Raw genomic sequence first — 26,703 nt, 5'->3', positions numbered from 1 at the left:
TTCCTTAAATCAGGGAGCCGTGAGCCCCAGCCAAACCCATTCTAGATTAATTTGCCACCATTTTATGCTAGGTTATAACTATATATAAAACAGTATAATGAAATTTGAAAATTAAAAGGACGTTGGGTAATTCTCCTGGGGAGTGGAAGACATTTCTGTGATCTCTCAGCAAGTGTGGTCTCTAGCCTTCTCAAGAGCATAGCAATCAATTACATTAATACATAAATAAAGGAAGAATAAGACTGAGGGGAGATATAAGAGCGCTCTTCAAGTACTTGAAAGGCTGTCACAGAGAGAAAGGCCAGGATCTCTTCTCCATCATCCCAGAATGCAGGACACGGAATAATGGGCTCAAGTTACAGGAAGCCAGGTTCCGGCTGAACATCAGGAAAAACTTCCTGATGGTTAGAGCAATACGACAAGGGAACCAATTGCCTAGGGAGGTGGTGGGCTTTCCCACACTGGAGGCATTCAAGATAAGGCTAGACAGCCCCTTGTCAAGGATGCTTTGACTTGGATTCCTGCATTGAGCAGGGGATTGGACTTGATGGTCTTATAGGCGCCTTCCAACCCTACTATTCTATGATTCTAAGACTTCCTTCTAGCAGCCAAGAGAGCCAGTAAGGCAATTCAGTCCTAGTTTCACACACATTTGTCAGCATGGCAGATTGTGTGGAACTTTGTGTAGTCTGTATTGGAATCTGTCCAGAATAATCTGCCCTTTGTGTTTGCTTATATACTGTAGACAGGAGAGACTGAAACCAGCAGAAGCAAAGAACTTGCAGGCAAGAACCATTTCTCTGTTGCTGCTGGATAGCTTCAAGATGATAGACTTAGCAACTCCCCAAGGTTGTGCAGATGTTTTCTTTGACTTCTAAGGTCAGGAATGTGTGTAGCTCCAATTTACTGAAGAGGAAACGCTTGCATGGTGACTTCACTTGAAGGAACTGAGGGAGGGAGAGTGGGAGGGAGATACTGACAGGGCTGCCTTTAACAAAAACTCTTTTGCTCTGATCTCAGTTCATTCATTCATTATGCTTCTACACCACCCAACAGCCAAATCTCTCTAGGTAGTTTACTGAGATTAAAACCTTAAAAATACAATATAGTAATAATATAAAAACCGTTTATATACAAAAAATATAAAAAATATTTAACAAACAACAACAAGAAATCCCAGGACCTGTTAAATATGCTGTCCAATGCCAGGGGAGTAGACCGACTGGGTCATGAAGTTTAACGGGGACTTAGGTGAGTCAGTCTCTACCTATGACAGAGCTAAATTGCGATAGGTTGTAACCTGACCTGAGTCCTTTGAATAGAGTGGGAGAAAGTCTAAGAAAACACTCCACAAAGGTCTAGGTTGTATACATCCTTTTACAGGATATCCTGTGAGAACAGTATGCACAAAGATAGTCTGTTGACTGCTTCATTGGCTTGGTGCTACAAAGTAAATTTAGAATTAAGTGGGTCTGAAAAAAGAATAAGTTTATTTTAGTGTATATATAATCAAATATATTGATGCTTGGGAGAGTGATCCTACCTAGAACATTTCCAAGTCGCCTAGGGCTTATTCTGCTTTTTCATTTCTGTTGTGAGATGTATACTTTATTTCATTCATGAACCACTGTGGAGTCCAGTCAGCAGTGTTGAGAAGTTCTGTGACTATAAAAATGGGATTAAGAATTTGTCTTGCTTGAGATATCTTGAAGCTGAACTGTGAAACAGTTTGCATATTGAACAAAAATCAGAAGTTCTGTACACTAAGATTTCAGTATTCTATATTGGCCTGACAAATGACAGTGACATAAGAGTGAAATGCTCTAAGACTCAAATGCATTTCAGAGCTGTCATTTGTGTGTTGGGCTTGGATGTCCAGGTTCAAGACCCACTGGGTCATGAAGTTTAATCCAGACTTTGGGTGAGTCAGTCTCTTACTACCTGGGATAGAGCTAAATGAGGATGGGTTGTAACCTGTCCCGAGCCCTTTGAATAGAGTGGGCAAAAGTATAAATAAACATGCCACAAAGGTCTAGGTTGTATGAATCCTTTTACAGGGAAAAAATAGCTGTTCAAACGGGATTCTGAGTAGTATCTTTTTGGGAAAAAATCACTGTGAATGGAAGCCTCCCTCCAGATCCATAGCAATTTTCATATTCTTCTCAAAATACAAGTTGAAATCCAGACTAAATTACGTAACTTAAAACAGAAATCTCAAGAGCACTAAAGGAGTTTGGGACAGAGTTGACAGCATTGGATGGATGTGCCTTTGTGCTAACACTCGTTCTGTTGCCTTCTTCAGGTACATATTGGAATCATGTTGTGCCTCGTGGCACAGCTTCAGGCACAAAATGGGCTTTTGTGTTGGCTTCTGCGGCTCCAACAAAAGAAGGTAAAACTTGGCTTGGGGCTGCCTTATAAGTTAATGGTGCATTTCAGCTAGGCTGGAGAAAGAGACAAGTCTTGGTCTAACCCATTCAAAGCTGGTTTAAAGTTTGCAGTTTATTTTCAGTCTTTCTCTCCCCCCTGAAATAATATTAATTGCATGAACTTTAGCCAAAAAACCACGTTTCCATGTTTCTATGGTAGTTAGGCTAGCGCCCCCTTAGTGCTGTAGCACGGGAGTCTCCAACATGGCGCTCGTTGGTGCCAGTGTGTCCACGGACGCCTCTGTTGGTACCTGCCAGGCTAACTGCCCGCCTGATTTTTATTTTAATGCATATGATTTTTTTGCCACAAAGGGAAGGGCTGACCTCCAGCACCATCTTTATTTGGGTTCAAAAGAGTAGTTTTTGTGTGTTAGAACTCAGACACACACACACACACACACACACACCACACACACCTCTGCTTTGTACTTAGGTTCTTTGGCAAGTTACTGGCTGAGATGGGAGATGCAGTCCAACACAACTGGAGGTCACCAGGTTGGAATAGGCTAATCTAACTAGATGTGGCGTGTTAGATGGAGGTTGTGCTGAACAAGTGAAAGGTGGTGTGTGTGTGTGTGTGTTGGGGGGCGGGGGGGGGGGAGACAGAATTTTAAAGCACAGAAATGGAAATCTGTGCTGACGGCGCTGAGCTCTTCCCTCACCTGTGCTTTTCCATCCACAACTGCCTCCCTACAGCTGTTTTTTTTTTTTCTCCTGCCTGGGTACCAATACCAGAAGTAAGCCATACTAAAAGAAAAGCAGCCAGGAGGAGAAAGTTTTGGAAGGAAATGTGTGGGCAGGACTAGGGTTCAGTACTGCTTCCTTGGCCCTACACATGAAATCACTCTTTTTCACTTCATGTCTGTTTGGCAGCACTCAGTGTTCTACAACGCTGATCTTCCACCATCATGTCTAGTCAGAGCAGAAAAGATAAAATCCATGGGGGTGGAGCAGAGAAGACAGAATGGACAGGGGGCAGGGGAATCCATGAGGGTTGGGGGGAATGGGCAGAAAAGAGAGACTCTGAGGGGAAAAATGGCAGATGCACTTGCAAGCCAATGAAGGTTGCCTGCCCCTGAGTTAAACCCTAAGGGCAGTATCTTATTGTGCCCATGCATCAGCGGAATCAAGCACTAGTGCAATGAAGAATTAGTGCTTCTTCAGATAACCAGAAACAAATAGAAACACTCGTGTCCAGAACAGGGCAAGTCAGTGGAACTCACAGAAGGGAACTCCGCTGACCTGTCCCAGTCCAGAGACAAGCATTTCCACTTGTTTCCGCACACCAACCCATTGCATTAGTATCCTGCTGGTGCAACAGAATGAGCAGGAACACAGCAGCAGTTTTGGATACTGCCCTTGATCTTTTTATTTGTAATGTCAAGGAATTCTGACTTCAGAAAATGCTCAAAGAATGTTTTTGTTTTCCCATAGACCTTGTTTTTGTTGTTGTTTTTAATAAATGGCTGTTCGATATTATTTTGTGCTGCAGCAGACTGATGCTAGAAATAGCAACTTGATGCTATACTTAGGCATAAAAATAAACCAAGTCCTACAAGTCAGCGCTAGTGTAGCATATTAGCTAAGGGGATGGGCTGTGAGCCAGGAAGTCCCCAGTTCAATCTCGCCTTGGAAATAAAATCACTACATTTCTTAGGCAAGTAGGAGGCTGGGGCGATCCCCTAAGAGGAATGATTGGGGGATTTTTAATTTAGAAAAAAAGGAGAGTTGGGGGGACATGATAGAATTGTATAGATGTATGCTTGGTATGGAGAAAGTGGTTACCCCCTCATAGTACTAGAACCTGGGGTCATGCAGTGAAAAGGAAGTGCTTCTTCCCACAGCACATAGTTAAACTGGGGAATTCCTTACCACAAGGTGTAATGAAGGCCCCCAACTTAGCTTTAAAAGGAGATTAGTCTGATTTATGGAGGATAAGGCTATTTATTTATTAATTTATCATTTATTTATTTGATTTGTACCCTGCCTTTCTGCCAAAAAATGGCATTCAAGGCTATAAGAACATAAGAGCCATGCTGGATCAGACCAAGGGTCCATCTCATTCAGCATTCTGTTCACACAGTGGCCAACCAGCTGCACACAGGAAACCCACAAGCAGGACATAAGTGCGGCAGCACCCTCCCGCCCATGTTCCCCAGCAACTGGTGTACATAGGCATACTTCTATACTGGAGGTAGCATATAGCCACGAGGACTAGTAGCCATTGATAGTTTTATCCTCCATTAGACTACCTAGTTATGACAGCTATATGCTACCTCCAGAATGCCTCCAGTGTATGTCTGAATACCAGTTGCTGGAGCACAACAGCAGGTGAGGGCTGTTTCCTTCATGCCCAGCTTGTGGGCATCCCAGAGCCATCTGATTGGCTATCATGGGAAACAGGATGCTGGATTAGATGGGTTTTTGATCTGATCCAGCTGGGCTTTTCTACTCAAGCAATTCTATTTTAGCCTCAGTCTTCCATCTGGAATATGGGGACTACCTTACAGGGCTGTTTTAAGATTTCCCAAGATAATGTATGTGAAGTGATTTAAATGCACTCTAGAAATACTAATAATACTAGTACTTACTAGCCGTGTTAAAGCTAGGCTTTAAAACTTACATTTGACCAGGTTTCTTTATCTTGGAATACATATTTCACTTTATTTTTATTTTTCAATCATGTCTAGACACGGAATGATTTTGTAATGCTGAAGCCTTCTGGAAAATCAGATTTTACAATGAAACCTTTGTCCTTCCCACAGGAAGCTTTCTGTGGCTGTGCCAAAGTAGCAAGGACCTCTTTTGTGTCAGTGATCAAAATCCTCAGTTCCATCCTTCAACTGTTCAGCTACCTCCTGATGGCGAAATGGTATACTATTCGGCCTGCCAGGATGCCATATGGAGCCTGGATAGTCTAGGCCGGGTCTTCATAAGGACCCTTTCACCAAATTGCCCAACCGGGATGCACTGGACCAGACTGGACCTTGCTCAGTTAGGTATGGCTTCTTGTGTACTGTCTTGTAAAACTGTCAACTTAAAAGCAGACAAGCAGGATGCATTTCCTCTGCATAATTGATGGATATGACCACCCAGAGAGCGTCAGCTGTTGGGCTGTACAGAAATGTAATAAATAAATATCTAAATACAGAATTTTTCTGACACCTGCAACCTACCGATAAAGCATTACGTTTTGTTGCTTGGTACTTTGTTGTTGTTGTTCAGTCGTTCAGTCGTGTCCGACTCTTCGTGACCCCATGGACCATAGCACGCCAGGCCTTCCTGTCCTGCGCTCTCTCCCGGAGCGTGCTCAAGTTCATATTCATTGCATCCGTGATGCTATCTAGCCATCTCATCCTCTGCCGTCCCCTTCTCCTTTTGCCTTCCGTCTTTCCCAGCATCAGGGTCTTTTCCAGGGAGTTTTCTCTTCGCATTAGGTGGCCAAAATATTGGAGCTTCAGCTTCATTATCTGTCCTTCCAATGAGCACTCAGGGTTGATTTCCTTTAGGATGGACTGATTTGACCTCCTTGCAGTCCAGGGCACTCGTAAGAGTCTTCTCCAGCACCACAGTTCGAAAGCATCGATTCTTCGGCGCTCAGCCTTCCTTATAGTCCAGCTCTCACAGCCATACATTACTACTGGGAAAACCATAGCTTTGATTAGACGGACCTTTGTCGGCAAGGTGATGTCTCTGCTTCTTACTATGCTGTCTAGGTTGGCCATAGCTTTCCTCCCAAGGAGCAAGCGTCTTTTAATTTCATGGCTACAGTCACCGTCTGCGGTGATCTTGGAGCCCAAGAAAGTAAAATCTGTCACTGCTTCCATTTCTTCCCCTTCTATATGCCAGGAAGTGATGGGGCCAGATGACATGATCTTAGTTTTTTTAATGTTGAGTTTCAAACCAGCTTTTGCACTCTCCTCTTTCACCCTCAACAAGAGGCTCTTTAGATCCTCTTCGCTTTCTGCCATTAGGGTGGTATCGTCTGCATATCGGAGGTTGTTGATAATTCTCCCGGCAATCTTAATTCCGACCTCTGATTCATCCAACCCGGCATTTCTCATGATGTACTCTGCATATAAGTTAAATAAGCAGGGTGACAATATGCAGCCTTGTCGTACTCCTTTCCCAATTTTGAACCACTCGGTTGTTCCATGTCTGGTTCTTACTGTTGCTTCTTGACCCTCGTACAGGTTTCTCAGGAGACAGGTAAGGTGGTCTGGTACTCCCATCACTTTAAGAATTTGCCACAGTTTGTTGTGATCCACACAATCAAAGGCTTTAGCGTAGTCAATGAAGCAGAAATAGACGTTTTTCTGGAATTCTCTTGCTTTCTCCATGATGCAGCGAATGTTGGCGATTTGATCTCTAGTTCCTCTGCCTCTTCGAAACCCAGCTTGTACTTCTGGTAGTTCTCGGATCGCATACTGCTGAAGCCTAGCTTGTAGGATTTTGAGCATCACCTTGCTGGCATGTGAAATGAGCGCAATTGTGCGGTAGTTTGAACACTCTTTGGCGTTGCCCTTCTTTGGAATTGGAATGTAAACTGACCTTTTCCAGTCTTGTGGCCACTGTTGAGTGTTCCAGATTTGGTGGCATATTGAATGCAGCACTTTAACAGCATCATCTTTTAGGATTTTAAATAGCTCGGCTGGAATACTGTCATCTCCGCTAGCTTTGTTGTTACTAATGCTTCCTAAGGCCCACTTGACCTCACTCTCTAGGATGTCCGGCTCAAGTTCAGTGACCGCACTATCATGGCTATCAGGGACATTCAGATCTTTCCTGTATAGTTCTTCTGTGTATTCTTGCCACCTCTTCTTAATCTCATCTGCTTCTGTTAGGTCCCTGCCTTCTTTGTCCTTGATCATGCCCGTCTTTGCACAAAACGTTCCCTTGAGATCTCCAATTTTCTTGAAGAGATCTCTAGTCTTTCCCATTCTGTTGTTTTCCTCGATTTCTTTGCATTGTTCATTGAAGAAGGCCTTCTTGTCTCTCCTTGCTATTCTCTGGAACTCTGCATTCAGTTGGGTATATCGTCCCCTTTCTCCCTTGCTTTTCGCTTCCCTTCTTTCGTGAGCTACTTGTAAAGCCTCATCAGACAGCCACTTGGCTTTCTTGCATTTCTTTTTCTTTGGGACGGATTTCGTTGCTGCCTCCTGAACAATGTTACGGACCTCCGTCCATAGTTCCTCAGGCACTCTGTCTATCAGGTCTAATCCCTGAAATCTATTCCTCACCTCCACTGTATATTCATCAGGGATATGATTTAGGTCATACCTGAACGGTTTAGTGGTTTTCCCGACGTTCTTCAATTTAAGCCGAAATTTTGCAAGAAGCAGCTCATGATCTGAGCCACAGTCAGCTCCAGGTCTTGTTTTTACTGACTGTATGGAGCTTCTCCATCTTTGGCTGCAAAGGACATAATCAATCTGATTTCGATATTGACCATCTGGTGACGTCCATGTGTAGAGTCGCCTCTTGTGCTGTTTGAAAAGAGTGTTTGCTATGATCAGCATGTTCTCTTGGCAAAACTCTATTAGCTTTTGTCCTGCTTCATTTTGTACACCAAGGCCATGCTTGCCTGTTATCCCAGTGATTTCTTGACTTCCTACTTTAGCATTCCAATCCCCTATGATGAAGAGGACATCTTTTTTTGGTGTTAGTTCTAGAAGGTGTTGTAGGTCTTCATAGAACCGATCAACCTCAGCTTCTTCAGCCTCAGTGGTTGGGGCATAGACTTGAATTACTGTGATGTTGAATGGTTTGCCTTGGATTCGTACTGAGATCATTCTATCATTTTTAAGATGGTACCCCAGTACTGCTTTTCCCACCCTTTTGTTGACTATGAGTGCTACTCCATTTCTTCTAAGGGATTCTTGCCCACAATAGTAGATATGATGGTCACCTGAATTAAATTCGCCCATGCCTGTCCATTTGAGTTCGCTGATTCCCAAGATGTCGATGTTCAATCTTGCCATCTCATGTTTGACCACCTCCAGCTTACCTTGATTCATTGATCTGACTTGATTCATTGATCTGGCTTGGTACTTACTAACTTACTAAAGAATTCTTGCCATGCTGGTCTCAGAGAAAGGGTCCCAGAAAAGAACAGAATGATCAATTTTACTTTTTAGATTTTTGTTAACGGAAGACAGTGATCAAGATTGAGGGATAATGGTGCCAACACAACAAAGTGTGAAATACTCTCTGAGATAATACTTGTATGGATGCCCAACAGGGTCATGGTAGGCAATGCAGGAAATAATGCTATCAAGACCAATACAAGAGCAGGTTGTCTGTCACTTTCCTGTGACACCATCCCACACCACTCTAGCAATGATTAAATGGGGGATCAAGTGGGAGGGGTCAGAACCTTGGTTACTTTCCATCCCGCTATGCACTGTCCACCATTGGCTGTGGGTGTTTATCAGTTACAGCAGGGATGTTGAACCTGTAGGCCAAATCCAAGTCCCAGTCAGGCCCTCCAGGGTTTCCCAAATGGTCACACCCTCTTTCCCCCGTCGGCTGTTTTCCACTTTCGCACCTCCCCCCACCCCTTCTAAAAGGTTGCAGTCCCTCTCCTACAGCTTAGTTACTGGCAGTAAAAGCTTTAAACTAAATATACTGGTATTTTTGCCCCTGCCCCTTTTGCTGTCAGCTCCACCCTCTTGTGGCATCTGAGAGTTTTTTCAAAATTGAATTTGGTCTCAGTCTGACTAAACAAAGTTCAGCACCCCTGAATCACAGTATATCAAAATGAATATTGAATAAGGTTATCCTCTTTTTTCCAAAAAAAAGGCTTTTACCTTAAAATCTAAATTGCCCTCAGGAAAACAAATTCAAAGGTGATGAAATCACATTAACAAATAGAGCATTCACATATTGCAGCAATATGTTTTGAAATTTCAACTCTGTGCAGTCAGTTCTTTGTGTACTTACACTGCGTCCAAATGTATAACATTTGACTTGATTAGGGTTGCATTGTTATATTCCAAAGTTTCTCAAACAAAGTCTAATGGATGTTGCTTTATGCTAGCAAGCATAAAGCTCTGTTTCTCTGAATGAACAATTATTATTAGCTTTGATAAAGGGGAAATCCAAAATGGAGTGAGAAAAGGACCTCAAAATGTTGCATAAGGAGTCTGTCTTTGGATATCAAATTGTGCTGGACATGTAAATAAGTGCCCAGCAATGCAGAGCAGGTGATATGTGATTCCTTGTTCATAGGCCCCTGATATTTATTTAGATCAAAACCAACAGCTGAGCCATCAAAAACTCAAGCCACTGTGATCCAACACACTTTCTGCCATCAGGAGTAATAATATTTTATTTTAAATAGCACCTCTCAATGTCAAATCCAGAGGAGCAGTTGAATTATGCTGATGGATGTTGTTTTGTCCGTGCGGCTATTTTCAGTCAGGCAGTTCTTATGTAACGGTGCTAAAATAAAGACAGAATTCAAGAAATTATAAGGGAATAAGCCAGGAACATTCCAATACTTTAACGTCCTCTTTGTTTAATCTGGTTTTGATAAGGTCACTTTCAAACATTATCCTATCCATTCATTTAGTGTGTTTGTATCCCACGCTTCCTGTAAGGAATTCAGCAAAGCACTTGTGATATTTCCCCCAATTTCTTCTTTTCAGTCTCTGTGTCAACACACATGCAGGTTTCTGCATGGACACACTTCCAGAAGTTTCTAGAACTTCATATGTCCCGTCGCTCAAGTTGGGAAGGTTTTTGCCTTCGTCCCAGGGGCCAGTGCCCCCCTGTTACATTATTTCAGCCACCACAAGAGAAATATTACAGAGAATTTTCTCTGTGACTTTTCTCCTTGATGAGTCTGTTCTGGTTTTCTTTCTTTCTTTCTTTCTTTCTTTCTTTCTTTCTTTCAACTAAGGTGTACTTTCTTTTCCTTCAGATTTATTATTTCCTTCCATTTATATTTTCCTTGGTTTCTTTATTTTCTCCTGCACACATACGACACAGTGGTTTTCATTTAAAAACTGCTATGAATGTGGTAGAAACCAGAGACTAAGAAAAGCCATCATGTATGCAGTCTAATATCTCTGCCCATTTGCTCTAAAACAGTCCTCGCAACTGATTCACTCCAGCTATGCCAGTTTTCACAACATATTTGGTGTCAACACCATGAACAATTCTTGCTTAATCATGTACAATCAAGATTGTACCAAGCCTCCGCTCCAGCCTTGGCACAAGGTACCAAAGCCATTATCCAGGCCTAAACTGTTCTTGGACAGGTTACAGCAGCTTCTATATATGAAGAAATGTCCTAGGCAGGTAGCTCATTCTCATTTTCATCCTGACTCTATTCTCTTCTGCATAGGCTACAATGTAAAGGTGTCAACATAAGACCTTTGATAAGAAAGTATCTTGTTCCAGAGCCATGGCCATACTCCATCTGCAGCACTTCTCCAACTGTACAAGCTTGTCCCTAAGCAGCTGTACAACTAAACTGCGGTGCTCAAGGGTCTTTTGAGTTGAAGTGAGGGGCTGTAGGTCAATGGCAGAGCAGATGTTTGTACGCAGATGGTCCCAGATTCAATCCCGGTATATCCAGATAGGGCTAAGAAAGAATTCTGCCTGAAACCCTGGAGCTCTACTGCCTGTCAGTGTCGACAATACTGGATTAGATGGACCAATGGTCTCACTCAATATAAGGCAATGTCATATGTTCCCTGCATGGGAGGTAGGGAGACAAGGCTATTGTTGGCTGTCCTAGTGTACTTTCGATCCTGTCCAAGATATCCTGCAACAAAAGGCACCTCAGTGAGGAGAAACATGGAACTTTTGCCACTCTTACCTAATGTAGGATGCCACTTCCCATTTTGTAACATCTGAAAACATTCCACTAAAATTGCATTCTTCATTCGCTGTTAAATTTCCTAAACAATGAACTATTATAAGAATGATGGATTGTAGGGTATTTTGCCTACAAATTGTGGAGCATCATCATTTCGTCTACCCAAAGCAAATGCATAGTTTACTATCTCTAATAAAAGTTGGCTTTTAGGCTTTCCTTTCTTAATGAGAACACTATATTTCATAATGGGATATCCCAATCACCACTCAGAACATTCTGTTAATCAGTGAGATTCACTTTGGCATGTGGGTATTTGTTTATTTTTTAAGTTCGACATCTTGCCAGAATACTACAATGTGCTGCATGATTTTGTGTTGGTTGTTGTGTCTGTGTATAATGTTGTTTTTCCTCCCAACTATTTCTAATACACAGTATGGTAACTCTAGACCCGATAATGTTGCATCCGAGTCAATAACCTCTAGACTTTTTTCGCACCATCCTAAACGTAAATAACATGGTTGATGTTTCTAGGAATAAGTACTCTGTTGGTGTATGATTGACTAATGACTTGAGAGAGTTATTTCACAGCTTTACATTTTCTATTTCAGTCCTAAGGAAAGCAGAAAAGGTTTTGATGCTGTTTGACTAAAAATAAAAGATACTTTGTTGATGGTACAACCTTTTTAGAAAAGAACTTCTTACTTGCATTGTGTACTAGAAGCAAGAACTTGGCTAACCTTGAAATATTTATCCTAGAGATCCATCCAGCACCCACTATTTGCTAGTAACATTTGGAATGTTAAGCATTAAAATGTATTTATAGACCCTGGTCTGTAACCATGACCAGCTCCCGGCGACAGTTCACTTGAGGTCATGTGAAAACTTGCCTCTCTAATTCTACACAGAATTGCTGTCCAGTGACATCGCATGCCCCTCCATTCCTCTTTGAAAATTATTTTAATAGCAACAATTGGAGAATTGCACCCTGTTTTCCATAGATGCTTCAATAAAGAGGACTTGCTAAATGAAGGAAGCCATCATTTTATATTTTCCTTTCTTTGTTTTGGCTTTAATGTTAGTTTTGCATTGTAGACATAGCCCAAGATCCAATGTGTTCCATGCATTCTCTGTGGCTTATATGGTCCCCTCAGTTCAGGTGATCTTTTCCCCAGGTGGTGGCTACACATGGGATGCGGAGCTAATGGTGCCTTCTTTGTATGCAAGACGTTGATCATGCAGTTCAGGTGTGTGTGTGTGTGTGTGTGTGTTGGATTTTATGTGCAAACACTCTGTACAAATTCTACAACCATGTGTAAACCCTTGGTCAGCAGACTTGAAAGGCACAATCTCACTCCCTGACCACACATAGCTGCTTCTTATTGAGGAGGTAACCTGAACCAGCACACAATGAACTTTTTTATGTGCTTCAGTGGAGAGGAGGAGGACATGTGTGAATTCCTGTGCAGGCGTAGAGACATCTCCATTGAAGCAAAGGGCAAGGAGCTCTCCAGTGTACCCTCAGAGAACTTCTGGATAGAGGCAGCAGGGCACATTCCAGACACAAGCTACGTTAGGACGCAATGCTAAACCCTGTTATATTGCAGGAATGTGAAACCTCCAGCCCACAGGCCTAATCCAGCCTACGGAGGTTCCACATTCAGCCTGCAGAGCCTCCGTGGGCTCCTCCATGGAGCAGAGCTTGGCCTCCAAGTCCCATCTCCTGGAGAAATTCCAGCTGTTATCTTCCCTCTCTTTTTGGTCCTCTCCCCTCATTTCTCTGTTCTTCTCCCATGCAGCTTTGCTTTTTAAACCTAGAGTGGTAGGTAAATGCAATAATTGGATCTTCCCTTTCAATCGTTGATTCTGAGGCACAAAGTACGTGTGATTAGAGGAAATCTGTGACTGGCGTCTCCATTATTTTACTTTGTGGTGGGAGTTGTGTTTTAACCCACCGCCCCCCGGCAAAATCCCCCCTCCCCCTGAAACTGCTGTTAGCACAGTACAAGGAAAATATAGTAGCTGTGTTGTTTGAGCCTAGTTAGTGCCATAAACCAGAGCTGAAGATTGTTGAACTGAAACTGAAACTCTTTTTCCTCCTCTCTCTCTCTCTCTCTCTCTCTCTCTCTCTCATTAGGTGCTGTGAAACTTAGAAGTTTAGCGTGTGGAAATCAGCACATCTGGGCCTGTGACAGTTGTGGCGGTATCTACTTCCGGGTAGGAACTCAGCCTCTGAACCCAAGTTTGATGCTGCCTGCATGGATAATGATTGAGCCTCCCATCCAGGTAAAACAGTAATCCTTTAATTCAGTCATTTATTTGCATGCCTTTGACATGAAAGGATCCCAGTGCTTTTTGTTCAGTGATGGCAGGTGAGGATTCAAAGCTATGGACTAGGAAATGTTTAACAAACTTTGTACAACCCTGACAAGTTAGATGGAGAGGGAAGGGGCAAATGAGTAAAAATTGTGCTAGGAAAAAAATCCGCCACCACAAAGCATATACTTCTAGCTGTAGTCCCATTTCTGTTCTTTTTTTTTTTTATCCCTCCCACTTCCTCCATAACAAATCATAATATATCTCTTTAGTAGTATCTACACACTGGTAAAAAGGGCCAGTGTGTTTCTCCCAGCATGGAAACACATCTGAGAAATAGCAGGATTTTATATTTCCAGCATTTACCCCTTTTTGGTTCCTAGTAACCCTGCAGGTCCAATCTGTAACCATCACACGACATACAGAACCGTAACGAATGAATGGTTTATTACGGTCACAGGCCAATACACATTTTTTGTATAAAAGAAAGATACAGCTAATTAAGAATAAAATAAAATGAATACATTTCAAAATCAGGCCAACATAATTTTTTCCCTTGTTTGCACTGAAATAAGAAAGAGCCTAGAAACCTTCCCAGTGACATAGAGTGAATCATCCTTCAAACACCAGCTCTTCAGAAGGTCATCCCAGGAGAGTTCTTAATAAGGGGAAAATCAGCTTCTCTCTGATATGCAGAACCTGATTTAAATGTCTGCAAACCCCTCCTCCCCCACTTCATCCTGGGACTCTGAACATGCTGACACTGTGACCCAGTTCACACAACGTGCCATGCTCACCGTGGGTTAAACAACCCACGGTGAGCCCGGTGTATCGTGTGAACCAGGCCGATGACTTCACCATCAAGTTAGAGTAGTCCCCCAACCTGCTTTTTGTAACATCTTGTTAGATGAAGAGACCTGGAGATCTCAAAAGCTTTCACATTTTTTGACCATCTTTTGGTTTGATCTTTGATCTCTTTGGTATTACACTAATATGGATCTGGAATTTTGCGTATGGTCAACACAGCTTCTCTCTCCCCCCTTTTTTTCTTTAGTAGAGTCTCTAAAGTTATCAAGATTTCTTGAAGATCAGAGTTTCATTTGCCCTAATATGTCTGAAACGTTTTCTCTTTTCTGTGTATTTACTGGCCAAGCAAAGTGAGGCTTGCAATTTAACTCATCCAGTCAGCATTCTGTTTGCAATTGTGGCGTTTCTGTTGATGTTTGACCTGATAACTCCATTGAACATTGTGCTATCTAAATGAAATTTGTTATACACAGGGCACTATTCTGCTTGACCTCTGCACTCACTTTCAAAGTAGGTCAGGAAAGATATAAAAGACAACACCATGAGATTTCTGTCTTTGAGGCTTGAGATATCAGAATGAAGGTTGTGTGTCTGTGGTCACCACAACATGCTATGTTTCAAGTAAAAAAAGTGGATGAAGTCACAGCCAGGATCACACACACACACACACACACACACACTGTTAAATGAGTCACTGTGTGAGCGGGCCTCACCGCTTGTGAATTAGACTAGGACTGGGGAGATCCAGCTTCTAGTCCCCGCTTGGCCATGAAGTTCACTGGGTGACTTGGAGTCAGTCACTGACTCTCAGCTTAATCTACCACACAGGGTTGTTGTGGGGATAAAATGGAGATGAGGAGGCTCATGTATGCCACCCTAGGCACCTTGGAGGAAAGGTGGGATATAAATATAACAAATAAATAAAAATAAATACAACCCTAGATCAAACCCTGCGCATGTTTTCGAACCAGGCTTGGGGTGAGAATGCAACATCTGAAGTGAAATCTCTTGAAACCTGGACTTTACTAGTTCATTTCCTTTATAAAATTTCTAAGCCTCCTTTCTATTAAAAAAAATAATTACTCAAGACAATGTAGAATCCATGAAATAAAACCTTAACGATACATAAGCCAACTTGATATAAATGCAATTGTTAAAGGAACATTAAAATAATAGCAAAACAATCCACAGTACCCCAAAGCCTGAGTTTTCATTTGCTAACTAAATTCCAGTTGAGTTGTTTCCTTGCAGGTCACCCTCACAAAAAACGGTACTGATTCTCTCCTTCCTTCCCTCACCCACTTTGCAGCTTTGCCATAACAAAATATTAGGTTACCCTCTGAACACAATTGCGACAACTTGTTCTCTTACATCATCATTAGCTAAGCTCTGTTTATCTCATGACAGACAACTGCTGCTAGTTGCAGAGGTGAGCAGAGAGAGAACAGAAGGGAAAGGAGAAAGGGCCAATTGAGCTTTCGATCTGACTCGGCAAAGTGCAGTCTCCTTAGCGGCCTGAAACTGTGCTGTATAATAGATGTGGGCCTAGGCTTTGAGAGGTTATTCACTGAGAAGAAGACATTCTGGCAGGCAGCAACCAAAACTATAACATTTCATAGGATCCTTTCTCCAAAGGCTATCCCTCCCCCTGCCCCCAAATGCAAAGATCAGTCTGCATCAGAAAAAGCATGTGAAGGATAAAGAGGGTCTCTCTTATTTCAGGGTCATAAATCCGGAAGCAAAGGCAGAGTAACTTCCCAGCACATGTGAGTCAAGTGAAAAAGGAGCTGAGCACGCCAGTCACACACCACTGTACATGCTTTTTCCACCTCAGGGAAAGAATAGAAGTGTCAGTGAGGCAGCATTGCTGTCCTATGACTATCAGAAGGGGCCTATGCTTCATTAGTAGTGGTAGAAGTGTTGTTTTTCTTTGGCCAGTGAGGAAAAGGAGTGGAAATAAAGCCAAAGATGGCATTTTCCAAACAATAATACCAGATAAAGCTTAAACAAGATTTCCAAACCTTTGCCCCATGTAAATTGACTTTCTGCCTTTCCCAGCCTTCACAGGTAGGGCAAGGATCTCGTTTTGGGGGTTTGGAGTGTTCCCAAATCCAGAACCAAATAACTTGCGTAAAGGGCTTTATCCGAGGCACTGGCTTTCCAGTCAAACCTCTCTAAATATGACTCAGGCCAGAAAAGGGCTCTGTTGATGAGAATCATCCTCTGCTGTGTGGTGTAAAAAAGTTCAAAAGACAGCAGAGGGAGTCTAGTGGTGTATGTTGTTTTCAGTGGGGGGAGCCCTACTCTATGAACAACAAGGGATGTTGTGTTATCGTCGTCCCCCCAACATGATGGAGCTGTGATGGCATACCTCATTTTCACAACTTGCTAGTGTTGTACTTCGAAAGAGGAGATGGCATGAACATTACACTTCCTGGAGCAATAAATACTAGGAAGTTTCTTTGGACAGGGAACAAAGGAAGTTATGCCTCCCACAGCAAACACACATTCAGGAAGTCTCTCTTCATACTTTGAGATCCCTGGAAACAGAGAGAAAATGAAACTCAGGAATGCAGCACAGCCTAGAAGGGGAGAGATTTGTTTAGAGCTTATAGCTAAGGGCGGGAAAGGACATTAATAATCTTTTCCAAAGCGACTCCTTGGTTGTCCCTTCTCTGCTGGAAATGCTTGCTTGCTTGCTTGTGCAACTTCAGCAATACAAACCTAATACAGCAGATCTCAAAGAACAAAAGATTCAGACTAAAAGAACATCTGGGAGAATTCCAGTACATCAGGCCAGGTTGTTACAAGAAAATTTGAAATTGCAAGTTTGTCTTGCCCCTGTAAAATAAATCCTTAAATGCCTCCTAAAAGCCAGCTTTTGATTAACAGAACCTAACACCCTTCATGGATCACTGCCTTGTTGTGGCGAAGGGGCTTGCGTAACTCAGTGAAGCCATAAGCTATGCCGTGCAGGGCCACCCAAGATGGACAGGTCATGGTGGAGAGTTCTGACAAAATGTGGTCCACTGGAGAAGGGAATGGCAACCCACTCCAGTATTCCTGCCAAGAAAACCCCATGGAACGTATCACAAGGCTAAAAGATATGACGCCGGAAGATGAGCCCCTCAGGTCGGAAGGTGTCCAGTATACTACTGGGGAAGAGCAGAGGGAATTTCCAAGTAGCGCCAGAAAGAGTGAAGCGGCTGGGCCAAAGCTGAAAGGACACTCAGCTGTGGATGTGTCTGGTGGTGAAAAGAAAATCTGATGCTGTAAGGAACAATATTGTTTAGGAACCTGGAATGTCAGATCAATGAATCAAGGTAAGCTGCAGGTGGTCAAACATGAGATGACAAGATTGAACATTGACATCTTGGGAATCAGCGAACTAAAATGGACAAGCATGGGCGAATTTAATTCAGGTGACCATTATATCTACTACTGTGGGCAAGAATCCCTTAGAAGAAATGGAGTAGCACTCATAGTCAACAAAAGGGTGGGAAAAGCAGTACTGGGGTACAATCTCAAAAACGATAGAATGATCTCACTACGACTCCAAGGCAAACCATTCAACATCACAGTAATTCAAGTCTATGCCCCAACCACTGAGGCTGAAGATGCAGCAGTTGATCGGTTCTGTGAAGACCTATAACACCTTCTAGAACTAACACCAAAAAAAGATGGCCTTTTCATCATAGCGGATTGGAATGCTAAAGCAGGAAGTCAAGAAATCACCGGGATATCAGGCAAGCATGGCCTTGGTGTACAAAATGAAGCAGGACAAAGGCTAATAGAGTTTTGCCAAGAGAACACGCTGATCATGGCAAAGACTCTTTTCCAACAGCACAAGAGGCGACTCTACACATGGACATCACCAGATGGTCAATATCGAAATCAGATTGATTATGTCCTTTGCAGCCAAAGATGGAGAAGCTCTATACAGTCAGTAAAAACGAGACCTCAAGCTGACTGTGGCTCAGATCATGAGCTTCTTATTGCAAAATTTCGGCTTAAATTGAAGGACGTAGGGAAAACCACTAAACCGTTCAGGTATGACCTAAATCATATCCCTTATGAATATACCGTGGAGGTGAGGAATAGATTTAAGGGATTAGACCTGATAGACAGAATGCCTGAGGAACTATGGACAGAGGTCCGTAACATTGTTCAGGAGGCAGCAACGAAATCCATCCCAAAGAAAAAGAAATGCAAGAAAGCAAAGTGGCTGTCTTATGAGGCTGAGGAAAACTTTACAAGTAGCTGAGGAAAGAAGGGAAGCAAAAAGCAAGGGAGAAAGGGGAAGATATATCGAACTGAATGCAGAGTTCCAGAGAATAGCAAGGAGAGACAAGAAGGCCTTCTTAAATGAACAATGCAAAGAAATCAAGGAAAACAACAGAATGGGAAAGACTAGAGATCTCTTCAAGAAAATCAGAGCTATCAAGGGAATGTTTTGTGCAAAGATAGGCATGATAAAGGACAAAGAAGGCAGGGACCTAACAGAAGAAGATGAGATTAAGAAGAGGTGGCAAGAATACACAGAAGAACTATACAGGAAAGGTCTGAATGTCCCTGATAGCCATGATAGTGCGCTCACTGAACTTGAGCCGGACATCCTAGAGAGTGAAATCAAGTGGGCCTTAGGAAGCATTAGTAACAACAAAGCTAGGGGAGATGACAGTATTCCAGCTGAGCTATTTAAAATCCTAAAAGATGATGCTGTTAAAGTGCTGCACTCAATATGCCAACAAATTTGGAACACTCAACAGTGGCCACAAGACTGGAAAAGGTCAGTTTACATTCCAATTCCAAAGAAGGGCAACGCCAAAGAGTGTTCAAACTACCGTACAATTGCACTCATTTCACATGCCAGCAAGGTGATGCTCAAAATCCTACAAGCTAGGCTTCAGCAGCATGTGAACTGAGAACTATCGGAAGTACAAGCTGGGTTTCAAAGAGGCAGAGGAACTAGAGATCAAATCACCAACACTCGCTGGATCATGGAGAAAGCAAGAGAATTTCAGAAAAACATCTATTTCTGCTTCATTGACTATGCCTTTGATTGTGTGGATCACAACAAACTGTGGCAAATCCTTAAAGAGATGGGAGTACCAGACCACCTTACCTGTCTCCTGAGAAACCTGTACGAGGGTCAAGAAGCAACAGTAAGAACTGGACATGGAACAACCGATGGGTTCAAAATTGGGAAAGGAGTACGACAAGGCTGTGTATTGTCACCCTGCTTATTTAATTTGTATGCAGAGTACATCATGAGAAACGCCGGTTTGGATGAATCACAGGTCGGAATTAAGAGTGCCGGGAGAATTATCAACAACCTCAGATGCGCAGACGATACCACCCTAATGGCAGAAAGCGAAGAGGATCTAAAGAGCGTCTTGTTGAGGGTGAAAGTGGAGAGTGCAAAGCTGGTTTGAAACTCAACATTAAAAAAACTAAGATCATGGCATCTGGCCCCATCACTTCCTGGCATATGGAAGGGGAAGAAATGGAAGCAGTGACACATTTTATTTTCTTGGGCTCCAAGATCACTGCAGACGGTGACTGTAGCCATGAAATTAAAAGACGCTTGCTCCTTGGGAGGAAAGCTATGGCAAACCTAGACAGCATAGTAAGAAGCAGAGACATCACCTTGCTGACAAAGGTTCGTATAATCAAAGCTATGGTTTTCCCAGTAGCAACATACGGTTGTGAGAGCTGGACTATACGGAAGGCTGAGCGCCGAAGAATCGATGCTTTCGAACTGTGGTGCTGGAGAAGACTCTTACGAGTCCCCTGGACTACAAGGAGGTCAAATCAGTCAATCCTAAAGGAAATCAACCCTGAGTGCTCATTGGAAGGACACATATTGAAGCTGAAGCTCAAATATTTTGGCCACCTAATGTGAAGAGAAAACTCCCTGGAAAAGACCCTGATGCTGGGAAAGATTGAAGGCAAAAGGAGAAGGGGACGGCAGAGGGTGAGATGGCTTGATAGCATCACTGATGCAATCAATATGGACTTGAGCACACTCCGGGAGAGAGCGCAGGACAGGAAGGCCTGGCGTGCTATGGTCCATGGGGTCACGAAGAGTCGGACACGACTGAACAACAACAACAGCCTTACCAACAAGCCATTTCGTGAGCATTGTGAAGTTCTGATTAGCAACTTCCTGACTGTTTCTTGTTAATTTGACCTAGGAGGTTATGTTGCATCATACTGACAGCAGTAGACAAAATAGGAGATAGCATGGTGTGGAGAGGTAAAGCTGAGCTTCAGTTGCTTATGTACAGAGCTGCTCTTAAAGTATAGTCTCTGCCATTAATGAGGTTGAACAGGCTGACCCTCCAGTCAGATTGAATAATTTGCCCTATCTCAGAACCCATGAGTCGTAAAAATTTGCCTGTGAGCTACTGCATTTCCTTCTTCAGTGACGCTGCTTGTATAACACTCCAGAATTCAGAGGGTGCACAGCTTCTGTCAGTATTGATAAGGATCATAAATCTGCAATGTAAAATTACCAAGTCACTTACCTTGGATTTTCACCAGGTTTTTAGAGTAACTAAACCTACCTCCTCTAGTGAATTTGAGCCTGGGTCATTAAGTGCTGGATAATTACTGATAAATGTGTCCAAGTTCCTTTCATCATGTTTTCCCTGCAGTTTTTGGGATGGCTCTTGCTTTTTCTCATGTGAAAGCAGATCACTTGTTTACCACTCAGACTGCTGAAAGTAGAACAGCAGTCAGCAAAATGAGATACAGGAGAGCTATTAAAATATTAAATAGTTGTTTATGGGAATGTACCCTGTTCTGCCCTTCTAAAAGTTACAAACAAGCTGTCAAAATGCCCTTCTATTTTTTGGGAGCTGCTCTTGATCAAACCTGCCAGTGATTTTAAAAAGTCTGTTTTCTGTTCTGTCATTTGAGAATCTCAAAAGTAATTTCTCTCTCTCGCGCGCGCGCACACACACGCACACAATCTATCTGTCTATCTCCCCACCCCCCTTTTATTCGGTACAATAACATTTCTGTACTTTACCATGTAAATTGGATTTTTGCAACTTTATAGAAATTTTCCCCAGGTTTTATGAACATTTCTAACCGGATATTAAACTGTGCACTTCAAAGTACAATAAGTAACTTTTAATACTGTATTGGGTAGAATTAAGTTTCTTTAATTCTTTCTTCTTTTAGAAATAGAAGTAATATGTGACTGTAATAGCAGGGAAGAGATTTATCTTGTTAAGTGTTTACTCTACAACTGTGCTTAGCTCCCAGTTTGTTTTAATGAGCTGTCTAATCATTATTGATGATCCCCTCATCTTGCCACTAATGAACTTCCATAATATAGACACTTCAACTTTCTCAAGAAGTTTCTTCTTATATCCTAAATATATGAGCTTCATTCCTAAAATAAGTTAACCTAAGAAAGGTTCTCATTCCTTCCCTTGCCCCCCCTGCCCTGCAGCTACCTGTGGAAACCCCCCTTCCCCAGCAATGTGGGATACGGCGAAAAGGGAGGAGGAGATGGAAAATATTTCATTCTGTGAATTTCCTGAAGTTAACTTTGCTTAGAATCTAGCACTTTTGAGTCTCCTTAGGTTTAAATATGCAAATACCACAATCAAAGCACGAACCAAGTTGTGTTATTCCAAAATTGCCTTTTGGTCAAGGAATGTATTAGCTATGTTGGTGGTGGTGGTGGTGTTTTTAATATGGCAGAGTGGGTATAAGAGAGAACTGCCTTGCAACAGAATAGAGTGTGGATCCAATTAAAAGTTTTACAAGGACTCACATGTATCTACCTAAGCACGTGTTTGAACATCTCCCACTAAATTTTCTTCAGGGCGCCTCTTGTAAAATGAGATTGCAGGATAAATTTCAGTGGTGGATCATGCTTGCACCTCTTTTCTCATGTAATTTCCAATATAGTCTTTATTTGGCTGCCTCATCTTGCCGTTTTGATGGAGTTACCCTGTCATCAAACACTATTTGTAAGACATCTTGCTTGTACCATCCATTTTTGACTGCTTTTTTCACACTCAGTTCATCTTTTAGACCTGTTTTTCTAATATGACTGCTAGGAGTGAGTGGCCCCTGCAACAAATGAAATTGTCCCTGGATTACTGTCATCATAATATTAGATCTTGCCACTATTTCTGGGCTTTCTTTTTAAGGCCATCCTGTTCAATAAATGTTCAATACTTGTCCTGGTATACCCAAATTTTTCTCTCCTGAAAACAATTATCCTTTTAAGGAGCTTTCAGATTTTGACCTCTTTCCCCCAACCACTGATCATTTGCTGGTCCCAACTTTTGAGCAGGTTTTTTTTCCATTCTGAAAGTTTGGAATGCTTAGTTATGAGCAGTAAGAGCTTTAAACTACAATATTCTGATACGTTGGCCCCACCCCTTTTGCCTTCGGTCCTGCCCAACACTGGAAACACTGGAATGTGGGACCTTGAAAGCTTCTCCGGAATGGAACATGGCCCTCAGGCTGGAAGTGATTTAATACCCCTGTCCTTGACTGTGGGAAAAAGAGCAGATCCTTGGATTGTGTTTTGTTTTTCCTTAACAAAAAGACACAATTAGACAAATTCATGGAGGATAGATCTATCAAAAGCACAATACTTAAGTAGAACTTCTGAATAGTCGATACTCAAGTGGGAAGGGCAACAACAGGAGCTTTTTCCTCCATGCCCTGCTTGTGAACTTTCTGGCCACTGTTGGAATCGGATATTGGACTAGATGGACTCTTGGCCAGATCTACAGGGCTTTTTTATTCTTAGGCTGAGGGGAGATAGTGGGGAGTGGGTAGCTCAGACGAAGCATGATGAAGCAGAACTGGGAGTCAAGCAGAGCTTGAGAGAGGTAGGAATAGATGAGGAAAAGATGGGGATGAGGCTTATTTACAATTTGAATGCTGAGAGAGAGGAGTAAAGGAGTTAGCCATGGAGCAGAAAGAAGCAATAAAGTGTTTGGTTTCTTGTAATGGCTTTGCAAGGAACCAGTGATCCTGTGAAACAGAGTGGTTGGGTTAGAGGCTAAAATGGAGAAGAAGAGGATCATGTATGTTACCTTGGGCTACCTGAAGGAAAGGCAGAATATAAATAAACAAACAAACCAAACAATCCAGGAGGAGTTGTTCTCACAACTAGAGATGTAAAATTTCTGGAAATTTTGAGGCTGTTGGGAAAGGTTTCAGAAAGAAACCTGAAATTTGGGGAAAATTTGAAAAATACGCAGTACTCTTTTTTTAGTGCTCTTTATAGATCTAAAGTAACCTGGTGCCCTCCAAATGTTTTGGACTTCAGCTCCCATCAGCCCCAGGCAGTATGACCAATGATCAGGAATGCTGGGCTTTATGAATATAAAATATATATGACTTGGTTTGTTCATAAAATTATCATTAAAATTAAGAACTTAAAAAAGAAAACTCAGTAAATTTCTAATTATTGTCTGAATAAACTATACTTTTAAATTTATTATACCAAATATAATAATTTTATGAGCAAAGCAAGTTACACATATATTTAGGTTCCTGTTTAATGTCTGACCAGAGGGAACTTCAGCAAGTAGTCCCTGGAACATTTGAAGTATCCTAGAAGAAGTACTCTGGCCACATAATGAGAAGAAACTGAAGTACTTTGGCCACATAATGAGAACACAGGATACCCTGGAGAAGATGCTGATGCTAGGGAAAGTGGAAGGCCAAAGGAAGAGGGGCCGACCAAGGGCAAGATGGATGGATGATATTCTGGAGGTGACGGACTCGACCTTGGGGGAGCTGGGGGTGGCGACGGCCGACAGGAAGCCCTGGCGTGGGCTGGTCCATGAAATCACGAAGAGCCAGAAACGACTGAGTGAATAAACAAACAAAAAAGGAAGACAGAAGAAGCAGGAAGGAGGCAGAGGAAGACTGGTGTACAGCATCTGTTCCTGATTGTAAGGAAGTTTAGGGAAATTCCTAAACCTGTTCCTGTTTGTGGGGTGGATTTAGGGAAATCTTGTCTAAAAGGAAAGCTATTGAGATTTTATTTAGCTGGGAAAGACTCTCTCAGATATTAAGAATGGTAAGCAACAATATTTAATTTAAGAACCCTTAAGCAATCTCAACCTATTATCTGAAGAATGACATTTGATTCTCATTTGTAAATAATTTCTGTTAATAAATATCTCTTTTTTTGGTTCATTTTGAGAGGTTGTCTCTAGAAGTGGTGTCAGTCCTATACCTATGTCATAGGAACCAGGCTACTGAGTTTCTTTTAGACAGAGAGGGTTTATTCTAGAGGTAGAAGTTAAAGGTTTTATAGCTGAGGCAGCATTTCCTAGCGGTGATGTCTAATTGGGAACTTTATTAAAAACTGTGGGAGTGACCCAAGCCTCAAAGTTAATTTGAAAAAACAAACATTTGTGATATAACCACATGCTATTCTGCTACATCTGGTATCAGCGGTGGGATAACTTACAGTGTTTCTTTCCCATGTGGGTTTCAGATTAGAACTTCATTAACTGACTGTTAGGGCATCTAACCAGAACAAGCCTAGAAACACAGGACTCTGTAGAACAAAACACAAGCTGTCAAGAATGTATGTTTTCTTCCATATTATGATATGATGACCACTCACATGTTGGGAAACTGAGCATGGCTTGAAGCATCCCTAAATGTCTTATCAGTAAAATACACATTCGATAAATAATTTTAATAAGGAATGGAAGAAATAACTATTTTTGGAAATTTACAGAAAGAATTTAAAAAGCATTTTCCCTCATGGCTTCATTATTTCCAGAAATTTTACATTTCTAGGTTTCTATAAAATTTTATTACATGCTTTTTAGAAGGCGGAATAGCAATATATAAATACCTTGTATTAAATATTTATTTATAATTCCAGAAGAAAATATTTCATAATCCAAAGCTGTTCAGTTCTTCAGAGGGAAAAATGGCCCTTGAAGGGGAAAGAAATCCCCCTGAATTTTTGCTGGTTTTTTCTGGGCCTTCACATCTCGACAGGCAATCACTTTATCCCTCAGGCTTGTAAGTTCAGCCTTGCGTTTGTTAGAAGAGTGTGGTTGGCTGTACATGTTACTGGCCACAAGTGGTGGTGGAAGGAGGTGATTTGCAGGGGAGAAACAGTGGGAGCGGGATTTGTGATGGAAACATGGCTCTGGAGCCCTAGCGGGGAGGGGAAACATTGAGAGGGGTTGCAGGGGGGAAGTGGTGATCATGGGAAGGCGTAAGCACCCTGCCTACTAGTCTTCACCTCCTGATGCCATTTTGCAATGGGCGGCTGGCTATATTAGGGCACAATCCCATGCAAGTTTTGAAAGAAAAAGGTTCTACAACTCCCAGCATTCCTCAACCAGCCATGTTGGCTGGGTAATGCTAGGAGTTATAGGACTTCTTCTGTCTGAACAGGCATATGGTTGCACCCTTAGAGACATAACTTGGCTGGTAAAGTATAGTTAATCTGACCCTGGCATGAAAAGAGTGCCTGGAATAGCCAATAGCTCTTAACTTTGGCACGTGTTTTCATTTCTGGTTGTTGTTTTTAAGGTAGTCCCTTTGTGATAGGGGGGTTTAGGGGGTTTCAGAATTTAGAGCAAGCGCACAGTGACTCATAACAGAGGGTCTGTGCATATGATATACTGGAAGTCCATATGTGAATTTATCCTGTTGAGCTAGCTACGTGCAGAAAGATGCTTGTTCTCTATCAGTCTGGCTTACTAAACCTGAATGATAAGACATTGTGTATTTCCACATAAGATGGTGGTGAATAGAATAAAGCTATCTGTTCTTAAAGAGCTGCAGCAGGGAGGGCTGGTATTTCTCTTGCTAACGCTCAAGTGATCTTTCCAGTGAACGGCACTTAGTGACATTTGCCGTGGCTGTTATTGTCACACCAAGTGAGCTTTCCCATGATTTAACAGGAGCTTCATTTATAAAAGTGTGTGTGTAGGAGGTGTTTTAGCAAACAGGGAACTTCTTCCCTATTACGTTAGCACCCAGGATCTAGATTGTAGTGTGCAAGCACAGCAGGAGTCCTGGTTCAGGACCCAACCATCATCACACATGGGGCCAGAAGGGGCCTGATACCTGTTTCACCCTCTCCCAACCACCCATGACCCTAGGGCATGGTCATCTAAAAATTAAACAACTGATCATTGTTGCTGCTGCTGTTGTTGTTATTTCAGTGTATGAATCACCATATAGCTGAAATTCTCAGGGTGACGTACACAATAAGAACAAATACAACAAAACCAATGATGAACACATAAAATTAATTTTTTAAAAAGTTTTAAAAGCAGCAACAATAATTTAAAATATTTT

General features: G+C 42.1%; 1 protein-coding gene across 4 annotated transcripts in view; it reads left to right on the top strand.

Moving 5' to 3' along the window:
- Positions 1–26,703, top strand: part of TECPR2 (tectonin beta-propeller repeat containing 2) — a 65,078-nt gene that overhangs the window by 31,058 nt on the left and 7,317 nt on the right. For 2 of the 4 annotated variants that reach the window (XM_084838387.1, XM_084838377.1), the window contains exons 15-17: positions 2,303–2,392; positions 5,195–5,428; positions 13,391–13,539. In XM_084838387.1, coding sequence (XP_084694513.1) covers positions 2,303–2,392; positions 5,195–5,428; positions 13,391–13,539 — 473 coding nt within the window. Of the gene's footprint in view, positions 1–2,302; positions 2,393–2,862; positions 2,925–5,194; positions 5,429–13,390; positions 13,540–23,932; positions 24,066–26,703 lie in introns of those variants that run through there. The other 2 variants (XR_014788328.1, XM_084838396.1) reach the window with 2 other exon arrangements.

This window comes from Heloderma suspectum, chromosome 1 (assembly GCF_057233095.1).
Source record: "Heloderma suspectum isolate Gila_16-S chromosome 1, 16-S_ref, whole genome shotgun sequence".
NCBI classification, from domain to species: Eukaryota; Metazoa; Chordata; class Lepidosauria; order Squamata; family Helodermatidae; genus Heloderma; species Heloderma suspectum.
Note: the sequence above shows the minus strand (reverse complement) of the source record. Positions and strands in the feature narration are given on the sequence as shown.